The 14,714-nt window shown below is 40.6% G+C and overlaps 1 protein-coding gene across 2 annotated transcripts in view; it reads left to right on the top strand.

The window, feature by feature from the left end:
- ttbk2a (tau tubulin kinase 2a) overlaps window positions 1–14,714 on the top strand; it is a 290,578-nt gene that overhangs the window by 29,064 nt on the left and 246,800 nt on the right. For both annotated transcript variants that reach the window (XM_068039750.1, XM_068039749.1), the window contains exon 2: window positions 7,432–7,591. In XM_068039750.1, coding sequence (XP_067895851.1) covers window positions 7,484–7,591 — 108 coding nt within the window. In that variant the 5' untranslated portion in view covers window positions 7,432–7,483. The remainder of the gene's footprint in view (window positions 1–7,431; window positions 7,592–14,714) is intronic.

Genomic DNA, 14,714 nt, shown 5'->3' with positions numbered 1-14,714 from the left:
AGGGGCGAAAACCTGATTGGAGGGATTCAAACATGGACTTCCGGGAAAGATGGGCACGGATTTGGGAGGTGACAACATGTTCAAAGACTTTGGAGAGGAAATGGAGATAGGGTGGTAGTTTTCATGGACGGTGGGATCATGGTTTGGTTTTTTGAGGAGCGGGATGATAGCAGTTTTAAAGGAGAGAGGAACAGCACCTGAAGAGTTGACCCGAAGAATCATTAACAAGATCGGTTAACATGGGGACCAGGAGGGGATGTTTGGTGATCAGCAGTTCAGTGGGAATAGGGTCGAGGGAGCAGGAGGTGGGTCTCATGGACAAGATGAGCTTGCAGAGGGCATATGGGGTGATAGGAGAGAAACTCGGTGCTGGTTCGGGCTTAGGGAAGGGGAGGGGGATTTTACAGGAAGTTTTGGCCCGGTGAGCTAGTGGAAGGGAGAGTTGCGGCAGAAGCAGCTGATCAGATGGTCTCAATCTTCGTGACAAAGAAGTCCATGAGCTCCTCATACTTATTGTTGGAGGCGAAGGTGGAGGAGATGGGGAGAGGAGTTTTAAGAAGATGGTCTTTCCAAGATGAGCCTGGAATAGTGAGCAGTTTTAGCAGACTCAATAGTGTTTTAAATGGTTCAGCCAGATCTGGGCTTGTCCGCCATATCTTTTCAAGTCTGTGTCCCTTAGATTTCAGGGAGCGGAGATGAGGGCCATATTGGGGGAATGGCGAGGATGAGAGAGTGTAATCGTTCTGTTGGGGACTCGGGCATCAAAGGTGGAGTTTAGGGTGCGGTTGAGCAAATCAGTAGCTGCAGAAATATTGTGGTGAATGGAGGGCCAGAGGCTAGAGAATGGGGATTTTGTAAGTGTAGTTGTAAGTGAATTGGGGGATAGTTTTTTTTCCAGAACGGTTACAGAGGAGGTAAGATTGGTGTATGGAAGATGGATGTGGGTGGAAAGTAATACAAGGAAGTGATCAGAGAGGGCCTTATCTGTGATCAATGGCATGGGACTGGCATCATCACTGGTTCAAGAGTATAATTACTGCATAGTAAATTTATATCTGCATCCAGTGGAACATGTTCTAAAGCTGCATGCTGACATAGATGCTGAATTTAAAAGGAAGATTAGAGTTGCAGTGTAACTGTGAGCGAATGCTACATGCTGGGTCTATTATAAATGCCAATCATGACCCCACTACAGGTGTTACTGGTACTGCAGGTAAACATTGACGCTTTCATGAAGTATTTTCCTATTGAGACAATGTTATATTGGACTATTGTGGAGTGAAATATTGAGATTCACTCTGATTTAATGAGAGCACAAAACAAAGGCTATAATAGATAACATTTTCTTTTTCTCTCTCGCACATCCTATGGTTTTATATTGCTCTAGCCATAGTCCCAAAGGACCATAGGCATCTCTCCCCATTAGAGAGACAGTTGGTGATGTATAGCTTGAGGGTCACCACTTCTCAAGCATGGGGCATGGCGAGGAGGCAGGCGTCCATGAACTACCACAGCCGGTATGGGGATTGAACCCGCGCTGTTGACATCTTTCTGCATCATACACTCGCTGTTTAGCCAAGCGAGCTAACTGACCCCCCACATGGTTTTGTATACGATCATATGAATTAGGAGCAGGAGTAGGCCATTCGGCCCCTTCAAGCCTGCCCCGCCATTTAATAAGATCATGGCTGATCTGATTGTGGTCTCAACTCCACTTTCCCACCTACCCCCAGCCTTTGACTCCCTTGTTAGTCAAGAATTTATCTACCTCTGCCTTAAAAATATTCAATGATCCTGCCTCCACTACTGTCTGGGGAAGAGACTTCCAAAGATACTCAACCCTCAGGGAAAAAATTTCTTCTCATCTTCATCTTAAATGGGCAACCTCTTATTTTTGAACTGTGTCCCCTAGTTCTAGTCTCTGCCACAAGGGGAAACATCCTTTCAGCATCCCCATCCATGGCGAGATGGTGGCATAGTGGTAATGTCACTGAACTAGTAATCCAGAGGCCCAGACCAATACATTGGGGACATGGGTTCAAATCCCACCACGGCAGCTGGTGGAATTTAAATTCAATTAATTAATAAAAATAAATCTGGAATTGAAAGATAGTCTCAGTAATGCTGTGAAATTATTGTCGTTTGTCATAAAAACCCATCTGGTTCACTAATGTCCTTTTGGGAAGTAAATCTGCCATCCTTACCTGGTCTGGCCTACATGTGACTCCAGACCACAATAATGCCCTCAAAAATGGACAAGCAAGCTATTCCGTTGTCAAGGGCAGTTAGGGATGGGCAACAAGTGCTGGCCTTGCTGACGATGCCCACATCCGATGAGAAGAATTAAAAAAAAACAGCCCTGTTGGGTTCAATCCTGGACTTTTGGGAGAGGCAGATACATTCAAGTAAAAATTTTAATAACGGCATTAAGAGACAATTGAATTAATATTATTGTGGATAAAAGATGTGACCTGAAAATACTAAGTCAGTGACAAGCCAGCAGCCAACATAATTGCTTTCCATTACAGTGTGGTCATATAAATTTATAATGAAAATAGTTGACACCAGAAGTGTGACCAAAACTAAGTCAAGTGGTGCAGCTAGGAACATATGTAGATGTGGAATTTTAATACAGATAGATTAAATGTGATAGTTCGTAAATATCAAGTGCACTAGCATTTGAGAAACAGTAATGCTTAAATATGAAACATTTCCTAATTTCTGTGACACACAATGAAAGATTTTTTAAAAAGTCTGTACCAATAGGTTTAGCCAAAAATTAGATCAATTTTTTTGAAGGGAGTAAAGATTGGAGGTTGTCCCCAACTCTTGGTTCACTTGCTTGATCGGAGTGAGCGATCATTGAAACTTTTATTTGTTAAGAAACCGGTCCAAATCACGTCCAGTTGGTTCCAATTTACAGAATTGATTGGCAGATCCATTTTATATTTATGTTTTACTTGATCTATGCAAAACAGACATAACCCATCTTGGAGACGCAGCGGCATTTTGATTTATTGGTCCAAGTGAACGCGAAGATGGTTTTCACCATGCTGGTTGAGTCAAATTTTTGTCTGATAATTGCCCCTGTGAAGCACCTTGGGACGTTTTACTATGCTAAAGATGCGATATAAATGCAAGTTGTTCTTGATCAATAAAATGTTTTGGAGGAGGGGGAGGAAAGAGGGAGGAAATTATCAAAGTTTTCCCTCAGCAAAAATTCTCCAATAAGCTCAACAAACAAAATATCAGTTCCTTCCTGTCCATAAGACGCAGGTCAGGAGATGACATGGTACAGTGCCTTAAACAACAGAATAATAAAGAAAAATCTAGTCCACTGTGCAACAGATGTGGCATAGTAAAAAAAATTCTGAAAAGTTGAGAATTACAAAATGTAAACCCTCACTCAGGATTTCAAAGCTAGTAGTTACAATGAATAATTTGACAGGGAAGGTAATGAAGGGGCTCTGAGGAATGTAAACTTGGGCAATTGAAAAATGCCAAACATAGAAAAATTCTTATCTTTAAAAATTTATTCTCCCTACCAGTAAAATTAGAATGGCTGGTCATATCTTTAAGCAATATACAACAGAAGCAAGCACCCTAATATGTGTGTTGCAAAATTTCATGTGATCCGCCTTAGAAAGGATCCGAAGAAAGAGAAAAAGATTACTTCATGTTGATGCGGAGCAAATGGTATCAACACAAGTAGTTCTGTTGATTCTCTACCCAAGCAAAGACCCACGTAGTCTCTAACTGGCTATGAAAATGGAAGAGTAACTCGGGAGGGAGCTGGATGCGTACATCCAGAAATTTTGCAAACTAAATTCTTCTAACATTTGGGTCTTATATTACAGTTAGCTTCTACATTAAAGGGAGAAAGATATGTTAAAAAGACAAATTAAAAAGATAAGGTGCACCCGTTGACTATACACCAAAAGCAATGAGCAGTGATCCCATGGAGAATATACCCAATGCCTGATCATGCCTTCACATGTCTATCATTAGCACTTTCTTTGCCTACTGAATATGTCTAAAGCTAGCAACAGCGATGAAGAGCTAACATTTATAAATGCAAGAACAGTCTACTGAATTGTCAGAATCTTAAATCAGAAACACCCACAAGCTTACTGGCACGGGTCCTCCTTTGTGTCGGTGCTTTAGGCATTGAACTGCTGGTCAAAAGCAGCAGTGGAGCAGATATTTTGTGTCGGGCAGACATCACAGATGTGTATTGCTATTCCTGGGCCTCTATCATAGCTAATGGTGTCACTGAAGAGGTTTTTAGCTACAAGAAACAAAACACTTATTTCACAATCGAAAGTATCTTCCCCCGCCCCCCCCCCTCTGGCATGAGAAAAAGTCAATGAGGCCCAACAAACCTGTCCCTTTTTCATTGATCAGGAACAACTTGCATTTATATAGTATCTTTAGCGTAGTATAACGTCCCAAGGTGCTTCACAGGGGCAATTATCAGACAACAATTTGACTCAACCAGCATGGTGAATACCAACTTAGCGTTCAATAGGACCAATAAATCAAAATGCCACTGCATCTCCAAGATGGGTTATGTCTGTTTTGCATAGATCAAATAAAACATAAATATAAAATGGATCTGCCAATCAATTCTGTAAATTGGAACCAACTGGACGTGATTTGGACCGGTTTCTTAACAAATAAAAGTTTCAATGATCGCTCACTCTGATCAAGCAAGTGAACCAAGAGTTGGGGACAACCTCCAATCTTTACTCCCTTCAAAAATTTGATCTAATTTTTGGCTAAACCTATTGGTACAGACTTTTTAAAAAATCTTTCATTGTGTGTCACAGAAATTAGGAAATGTTTCATATTTAAGCATTACTGTTTCTCAAATGCTAGTGCACTTGATATTTACGAACTATTGCATTAATCTATCTATTAAAATTCCACATATACATATGTTCCTAGCTGCACCATTTGACTTAGTTTTGGTCACACTTCTGGTGTCAACTATTTTCATTATAAATTCATATGACCCCACTGTAATGGAAAGCAATTATGTTGGCTGCTGGCTAGTCACTGACTTAGTATTTTCCGGTCACATCTTTTATCCACAATAACATTAATTCAATTGTCTTTTAATGCCTTTATTAAAATTTTTATTTGAATGTATCTGCTTCTCCCAAAAGTCCGGGGTTGGAGCTGCTATTTCTGCCAAGAGCTACGATGCTGAGAGTTGAATTTGGATTGTGCAGGTGAAAAGATATAACAGTACCAGTCAATGACCCAAGCAGTATGTTTGAATTGAATACCCAAAAAGACTACAGGATGCTGGATGAGCTATCTGATTATGCCTGGAATGGATGCTTCAGGTATTCAGAGATACCTGCCCTACTTCCAAGTCTGGAAATAGCAAGCAAGATTACTTGTTCTGTGTGCAGTTATACAGCAGTGGGCTTGTCATCCTGTGATTCCTTAACCTATCATTGACTCTTTGCGAGTCTGCTCAAGGGACTGTTATAGCACATTTTGAGAGATTTCATAGCACTTCATGTGTTTTGGATTTGATCTTTGGTAGTCATTTTGAACTGTGGTTCTGTAAGGGGTTAAGATGGTTAAACCTGTTTGCTTCATTATTTGAATCAGCTTATTGATTTCCTTTTCTCTCTAACTTATAATTATGTTCCAGTTATTTGCTGCTGTCTGAATTTAAAACCTCTGGAAAATGACTCAGTTGAAACAGATCATGTATTTCCTTGAAATTAGTTTTTCTGATCAGGCTTATAGGAACATAGGAAATAGGCACAGGAGTATACCATTTGGCCTCTCGAGTCTGCTCTGCCATTCAACGAGATCATGGCTGATCATCTTCTACCTCAATGCCATTTTCCCGCACTATCCCCATATCCCTTGTTATCTTCAATATCTAGAAATCTATCAATCTCAGTCTTGAACATACTCAATGACTGAGCCTCCACAGCCCTCTGGGGTAGAGAATTCCAAAGATTCACCACCCTTTGTGTGAAGAAATTCCTCCTCATTGCAATCCTAAATGGTCTACCTCTTATTCTGAGACTACGTCCCCTGGTTCTACACGTCTACATCCACCCTGTCAAGCCCTGTCAGAATTTTGTAAGAAATTATGTTGTAGTATTTTGAGTACTGATCTTCAGAAACCTCTCCTCTCAAGGTGATGATTGGGCACTGTTCATTGAAGCCCAGGGCAAGGATGGTGGGATTCAGAAGGCTGTTGCTCTGATCTCCTGAATCCCTCCCCATCACATTTTTATACAGACTGTTTGTTTGGGTTAGCACAGTATTTTGGACCCCTTGTTACATCTTAACTTTCCCCAGTACCAAACTCTCAATATATTGTGCCTCTGATCTGTTTTATATCCTTTTGTTCTGTCGATTGTGTGGGTAAGTTGAGTCATGTCAGAATTGATAAATTCTCCCGTATTTACCAGAGCTATAACTAATGTGTTATTCTGTTATGCATGTGCAACACATTTTCAGTATAAACTTGCAAAATAATTTGATAACAATAGAGGGAGTATGGTGATATTGTAAGAGAGAGACTGTCAGCAAATTGTTATGGGTTTGAATCATTGTGTGGGTGACTTTCCAGTGTGTCTGGTTTATGCATGTGATGGATTGCATCAGGCTGATGGTGAGGTCGATCTACGCTAGTGCCCGGATTGGCTACGTGTTGCAGGTCACCTTCATGCATTATCAGCTGCTTTTGTAATTTTTTTTTGATAAGCCAAGTACAATTTTCTTTAAATTTTCTCTTTAACTGGCAGACAAATTTGAATTTCAGACAAATATTGCATTATAAGCAACGTTAAAGGATGTGGAGGATTATGCTCTATGTTCTCGGGAGGTGAGAATGCTTGCAAATCGATTTGGGAAAGATTCATTCCTGCTATTTCAACTTTGAGATGAAAGAAAAGGTTAAAATGCCCACATTGTGGTGTCATTACTTTGTTGAAAACTAGTTTGCAAACCTTAAATTCACATTAATCTTGTATGCAATAAGGCATCATTGTTTTAAACACTAATATAAGAGCAAAATACTGTAGATGCTGGAAATACTCAGCAGTTCTGGCAGCATCAGTGGAGAGAGAAACAAGAGTTAACATTTCAGGTCTGTGATGAAAAGTTGTCAACTGTTTCTCTCTCCACAGGTGCTGCCTGACCTGCTGAGTATTTTCAGCATATTCTGTTTTTATATCATTGTTTTAAATTTTGTTTCAAAATATTTGTATTGTGCAATGTGCAAATTGTTTCCATGTGCTCAAGCACATGCCATTTTTAGTTTGTACTTATTACAGTACAGTCCATTACATGTTGTAATTTATGATTTTTGGATGTTCTTTGCTGTAATTCAGTGGGCAAGAATCAAATTATTGTCAATTTCAAATGCTAATACATTTTGGTTCATTTCTCTAGCCTCAGGTTAAATGGAACCTGTGTTTGGAACCCTGAAGATCCTGGCTGACTTATGCATTGCATAGCAGCTATTCCAAAAGGGGCCACAGACATGAGCGGGGGAGGTGAGCAGCCTGACATATTGTCAGTCAGTTTCCTAGTAAAGGAACGATGGAAAGTGGTGAGTACAGCTGATTTTTGCTATTTTGTGCATTTGTAAGATGTGGGAACTGAATGACTACTACTTTAGCTTAGGGATTTATAAATGCAATGTAATCATGTCCTTTGTGTGTCTGCAGTACATTTTGTTTGTGGTCACCAATTTCGTTTGAATTATCTTCCTTAATTTGATCTGTTTGTCTGCTTTTATTGAAAGCCTTTCTATCTTTTTGGCTAGCACTGTAACATTCGCAAATAAATGTCAGCCTGGTGAGCTCAAAGCATTTGCTCAAAGTTTTAAGTTTAAATTTGTTTGCACTTCTAAGTTAGGATATCCTCTGAACTCCCACAATGGTGTAATTACATTTATAACTCAAGGATAGGTAGAATTTTGTGAAAAGATCTGTGAACGGAAAAGATTTGAAATATAAATTTGTATTGAAATACCACTTTATCACAGTGAAACATCTCAAAGCACGAATGAGATGTTTGTTTTGAAGCGCAGTAACTGTTAGATTTTTACAGCCATGTGTTTAAAAAGTGCTTATTGTGTAAAGGGACATGAAGAATGGTTGAGTGGCTTTATGCTTTTAGACACATCTTGTTTTCTGATAGGAAGCAAATTGTAGTTGACTGCAGGGTTATATTAAAACACAGTCTGACTAGCAAAATGCTTGTGATACTTGAATTCTTAAGCCAGTGCTAGATGCCTTTTACTTTGAGCTTTGTAACCTGGTGTGTCTGCATATATGTTTTGGCGGGTGGGCGTACATAGTGAATGCGTTCTTGTTCTGAATGTTTCCTCATGCTTCATAGGCTTTTCCCAATGTTTTAGTCACATTCCATGTGTCCAAGCTTCCTCCACTGTCATGATAAACACTAAGGACTGCATGACACTAGCCTGGGAACAATACTAGTATATCCAGTCAGTCTCCTGCTACTCAATCTATTTGGCTTATTGCTTAATACTGTTGCTTGATGATTCAAGTTACCTTGAATAGCCATTCACCACTTGGAGCAAACCAAAGTGCAAATGTCTGTCAGGGCTGGGATTTGAACTCAAGGTCCTGGTCAGTGGATCATGGACAAAGGATATGTGCAATGATAGCATGATTCTCATTATTACTTTCTACATTTCACTGAATATGTAATTTAACATTGGCAGTTTTATTTGTGCATTTCTTAATATGGATTATGGTATTCTTAGCACCAATGTTGAACTGAACTTACAGGTCCTGTAGTTGGAAATGGACTTAGTACAAAATATTCTGCATCTACAAGGTCTTGCCTTTTTATGTATGTCGAGATGTTGTCTTTGGGGATCTTGCTTTTTGCATGTATGAGGAAGTCTTGTACTTTGTACAGTTATGAAGCCCACTCACTAGCTTTGGCATGTTTATTCAGTCCCCAGCTCTGTAAGCTTTGGTAATGTGGCCCAAAGTCACCACTGAGCATCTATTTCTTCCTCTTATAGTGTTTGTGGAATTGGCGATAACAATTTGGCATTCCTAAATTGATTATCAGACAGATTGAAAGCTATAGTAAATTGAAAACTCCTCATCCTTGTCATCCTGGCTTTTTTGGTAAAGTGATCACCTGAGTCAGAATTCTGGGGTTTAAGCCCCATTATGGGCTTGAGCACCTAATCTAGCTTGATACTGTGGAAGTATGCATTGTTGGAGAAGCTGTCCTTCTGGATGACACATTAAACTGAGGCCGTTTTCATGTCTGGATGGCTTTTAAAAATAAACTCCCATAGTATTCTTTGAATATTCTTTTGTCCTGGCCAACATTCACCTCCCCAAAATAATAAAATAATACCATGGAAACAGATTAACTGGTCATCGATTCATTTTATCTTTTGTGGCTAAATTGGCTGCCATAGTTGCCTGCTTTAAAAGTGATCCACTGGCCATAAAATGGATTGGGCTGTCTGAGGTTGTGATGAGGTGCTATATAAATCCAATTAATTTATTTCTATTGATTGTAATACTGATGTTGGACAACTGCCAGTTAATTATCAGTTTTAATTAGTTAATTCATTACAAGAGCATGCATTTGTATAAGACTTTTAAGGTCAAAAAACATCCCAGAAGAAAAATGGATAGAACACTGAATCTTTGCAGGAGGTTTAAAAGTGACCAAATCTTAGTTGAAGTGATATGATTTGAAAAGGATTTTTTAATGTCAGGTGGGAAGTAGAGAGAACAGTAGTCTTTGAGGGAGTTTCCGACGGGAATACCGAAGTAACACCGAAGTAACTGAAGACTTTGCCATGAAAGTGGAGCAAAGGAAGTGGATGTTCAGGCGATCGATCACATTGAGAGTGCTGGAGGACAAGATATGCCATGTGGTGAAGGTTGGAGTGGAGGGCTTTATAGACGATGAGGATTTTCACGTTCATCTGCTGGAGGTATGGGGAACCAGAGTAGATCAGCAAAAGGAGGAGTTCTGCCGAGTAGGACTTAATGCGTTTCGGAACACAAGTGGTATTTGAGCATTTTAGAATTTATAGAAGGTGGAAATTGGTGAGAGAAATTGAATTTAGCAAAGGTGGACATGGGATTGAGGTAGGAGGCAGAGTGTCTCAATGATGTGGAAGTGATCTTTGTAGTTGGGATTTGAAGCTTTGCTCATGCCTGTGTGCCACTTGGACTCCTTTTCCTTTCTTGGTTGCTCACTCAGGTTGAATCATGACAATGATGCGGGGCTGACAACATCTTTAAGCTTCCCAGTGTTAACTTGGAACAAATTCTGGCTCATCCATGACTTGATAATAGACAGTTATTGTTACAGCATGGAAGTGGTCGTGGGAGGTGGTGGTGAGGGAGAGCTGTGGGTTGACAGGTACGGGATTCTTTTATGGAGCCGTTTAGTCAATCCTCCATTTCAGTTAATCCCTTAACCTAAGAACTTTTGGGATTTTTCTGCTCACAAATATTGTAGAGTATTTCTTTTCCTCCCTCCCTCTGGGGCAGCACAAAAATCTGTTTTAGCAGATGGGAGTTGCGGGAGTGGGGAAAAAGGTCTACGTGATAGGTCTACAAGCAGACTAATTTAGAATGACTTGACCCCAGTTCTGTGGATCAGGTGCTTCTCTGGAATGGATGAATAATCTACAGCTCTGACCTAGGTATATTTGAACAAATTGAAAAAAAAACTATCTCAGTTATCTAGCAGTAAGCCTTTAAAAATCCAAATACGTATCCCCAAGACTGTAGAACTCACTTAGTCATTTTACAACTTCCAGTATTTCCTGCAGTTGTGCTTTTGCTAATTTTGTTACTTGAGTAATTTTTCAAGAAGTTAGTTGTCAAGATAAAGCTAATAAAGATAAATTGCTGTGATATCAACACTTCACCTAGCAGTTGCAAGAGTAAGGAGTAACATTGAGGGTTATTGGCATTGTTCTTTACTGGCAAATCTGTGCTACTACAGAGAATGATATGCACTTTAATGTGCATGGAAACATGTGAAGCCTTTTTGAATTGATGGGGTTACTAAATTCCTGGCAGGGAAAGTCAATATTTAATTGATTTCCTTTCCATCCCTCTTTTTTTTCATCCCCACCCCAGAAAATTGGTTACACTAAATGTAAGCCAATCTTTCTATTAAAACTGCCTGACAACCTAAGGAAAGGAGAAAGCTGGAAATCTAAAACTTGTCGTTTGTAGGTCGACAATTTCATTAGCATTCTGAAGTGGTAAGATGTGAGCTGTGCTGCAGGAGCTTTGTTTGCAATTAATCATCTGCACTTAACTGGCAGTCTTGTATCACCAGGCATTAATTAGTTTGAGTACAAGTCCTTCAGGACATGTAGATGCTGTGGGGTGTGTTGCCATTTGGAAGTGCAGCAGGATGCGGGCCTTGTATCCTGTTGGGAAATTATTGGGAAACCTGATAGTATTGACGTGTGGATGTCTGCCCCTTGTGCCTGATTCATGCTTCATCTCCTCTGGGATTCCTTGCTCCTACCTCAGATCCCCCTCTCAAGTACCTCCAAGTTTTTTTTAGTACAAGAGAACCTAAAAATAATTCAAGAGGCGGAACTTAGTGGTTTAATATAAGTTTTTTTTAAAAATGTCAATGGTAAAAATAATAGGACTTAAGACAGACAAATCTCTAGGGACTGATGGTTTCAACGCCAGGTAATTAAAATAAAGGTGAGTAAATTGCACATACATTAGTCATAATTTTCAAAAGCTCTTTGGATTGGAAAATTCCAAGTATCATTCCAATAAGTGTGAGAGAAAAACAAGGTAACTACAGAAATAAAACAGAAAATGATGGAAATGATCAGCAGGTCAGACAGTATGGGCTGGATTTTGTTCTCCCCAAGGCCCGTGATGGGGTGGGGGCCTGAAGGTACCTCTGGCAGAGGGCTGCCACGCACCCCGACGTGGGAGGGCCCGGCCTGATTTTACCGGCGGCAGTGAGGCCTCATGGCAGCCCCCCCGCTGCTCGGCGATGGGACCCCCATTTGAATATTTTAATGAATTATTGATACTTACATAGGCGCCTGATGTCCTGCTGCGATCTTCAGGCTGGTGGCCGGCACTCCCATGCCTTTGGATTCACGTCCAGGTTAACGAGACGCCACGTTATTGGGGAGGGGGGAGAAGGTAAGTTTTATCTGTGGGGGGTGGAACAGTGGTGGGGGTTGGAAACGGGTTCAACATAATGTCATGGGTGTCAGGGATGGTGGAAAGGGTTGGAGTTTAAAGATTGTGCAATTTGGCGGGGTAAAGGTGGATGGACAAAGTTAGTGTTTTGGGGGGGGGTTGCTGTACAAAGTACAGTATAGTACAGCACAGGAATAGGCCATTCGGCCCTCCAAGCCTGCGCCGATGGCAGGGCAAATAATTTAAGGGGGTGGGAGAGGGGCAGAAGAAATGGGGTTGCTGTACAAAGTACAGTATAGTACAGCACAGGAATAGGCCATTCGGCCCTCCAAGCCTGCGCCGATGGCAGGGCAAATAATTTTAGGGGGTGGGAGAGGGGCAGAAGAAATGTCTGCATTTCTTTTCATTTATGTGAACTTTAAATATTTAAATTTCGCAGTAGAGCTCAAAGCCCTTTAAAGATGGTGTCAGCGCCTGTGCACAGGCAGCTAATTCCATTGCCGGGTACGGACAGCCAGCTCTCTCCATGTGATCGGGGGCTGCGGGGGTGAGGCCCGCCGTGGCTATTTAAATGAGCTGCTGCACAGAAGTTTGCCGGCCACCATTTTTTTCGCCCGCCGCCAGCAGAAGGTTCAGCCCGATCTGTGGAGAGAGAAACAGAGTTAATGTTTTTGCTTTTACATCTTTCAATTTAATATCCTGTATTCTGTTCTCATGATTGGTCTCCTATATATTGGGGAGACCAAACACAGATTGGGTGTTTGGAAGGGTTGCAGCACAGGTTTACCAGAATGGTACCTAGACTTAGAGTTAAATTCTGAGCACAGGTTGTATAACCGTGGCTTGTAGTCCCTCAAGTTCAGAGGATTGAGGTATTTAGAACAATTAAGGGAATTAATGGGGCAAATTGAGAAACTATTTCCTCTGGTGGGGCAATCCAGAACAATCTTAAAATTAGAGACTATTTAGTAGTGAAATCCACTTCTACAGTGTAACCTGTAGCACTATATTTAGGTTTCAGATTGGAGAAAAACCTTTATTTTCCAGTGCAGTTGCTAGGTGGGAATAATACTGCTCTGTGGCTCTGTTGTTGAAAGAATCATTGAAGCACTCCTGGATTATTGCACTATTAGAAGACCGAGCACCCAGAGACCATTTAAGCTTTGTGAAAATAGCGATGTCAGCATGCTTTAAGGCTGGTGTCTTGTTATTAAGTGTATACATTTTATGGAAAATACAGGCTTCTCCCACATGGGGATTTGCAATCATAAATTTAGCTGCTCATGTTTAATCTGTTGTGTCCTAATGGAAAAGCAGATCTGAAATATCATGTTGGAGTTCATGGCACATATTTGCATAGGAAAGCACAAGACTTGCAAAAGTAACAAAACATTTACTTTAAGCAATAAGGCTTTTTCTTACTCGAACTTTCTTCTGATGATGTCATTATACTTGCTGCCTGCCATGAATTTTCTCTTTGGGTTAATGTACTTGTGGGCTCTGGTCATGTTATCCAAATGTACTCTTTCCTCCACATTGTGGAGTACCACCAACAAGCATGCATATATTCTAGAAAGGGATGATGTACTTGTGGGTTCAAAGACGTAATCTGTTTGGTTAGAATTAGGAGGCAGTAGAGGAGCTACTACACTATTGGGTGTATGCTATAGGCTACCAAAAAGTGGGAAGGAGATAGAGGAGCAAATTTGCAGGCAAGTTGCAGAAAGATGTGAAAGCTGTAGAGTGGTGCTAATGGGGGACTTCAATTATCCTAATATAAACTTGGAAAATAACATGGTAAAGGGCAAAGAGGGAGAGGACTTAATGACTTGTGAAGAAAAGAACTTTCTTGGTGAGTGTGTTTCCAGCAATAAGAAAAGAAGAATGAAAACAAAGTGCTGTAAGTACTCAGCAGGTCAGGCAGCATCTGTGGAAAGAGAACATTACCACTTTCTCTGGACTAATGCTTTATCTTTCACCACAAGCATTAATGTGCTCTTTGCCTTTGTCCCATGACAGCTTTGTTATTTAATCTCTCCTGCCCTCTGACCTATCTCCCACCTTCCCTTTTGTTCTCTTCCCCATCAAACCCCCCTCCCTTCACTTACTTAAGACCTAATACATTTCTAAACTTTGTCAGTTCTGATGAAAGATCACAGACCTGAAACGTTAACTCTGCTTCTCTCCACAGTTGCTGCCTGTCCTGCTGAGTATTTCCAGCACTTGGTTTTTATTTCAGATTTCCAGCATCTGCAGTATTTTGCTTTTATTAAGAAAGGAAGAATGCTGGATCTAGTTCCAGGCAATGAAGTGGAGCATGTTACAGTGGGAGAGCATGTGAGAAACAGTGATCAGCATATCATTTAGATGTAGGGTAATTATGGAAAAGGACAAGGAAAAATCAAATTTGAAAATGTTCAACTGGTGGAATGGAATCAAAGATTGGCAGGTAAAGTGTATCCTTCCAGAACTGCTCACTGTACTTCAGGTCTGAAGCAGGACTTCTACCCACCTGTATTCAGG

The sequence above is a fragment of the Heterodontus francisci genome, chromosome 9 (assembly GCF_036365525.1).
Source record: "Heterodontus francisci isolate sHetFra1 chromosome 9, sHetFra1.hap1, whole genome shotgun sequence".
NCBI lineage: Eukaryota > Metazoa > Chordata > Chondrichthyes > Heterodontiformes > Heterodontidae > Heterodontus > Heterodontus francisci.
This window is presented reverse-complemented; position numbering and strand designations above follow the sequence as displayed.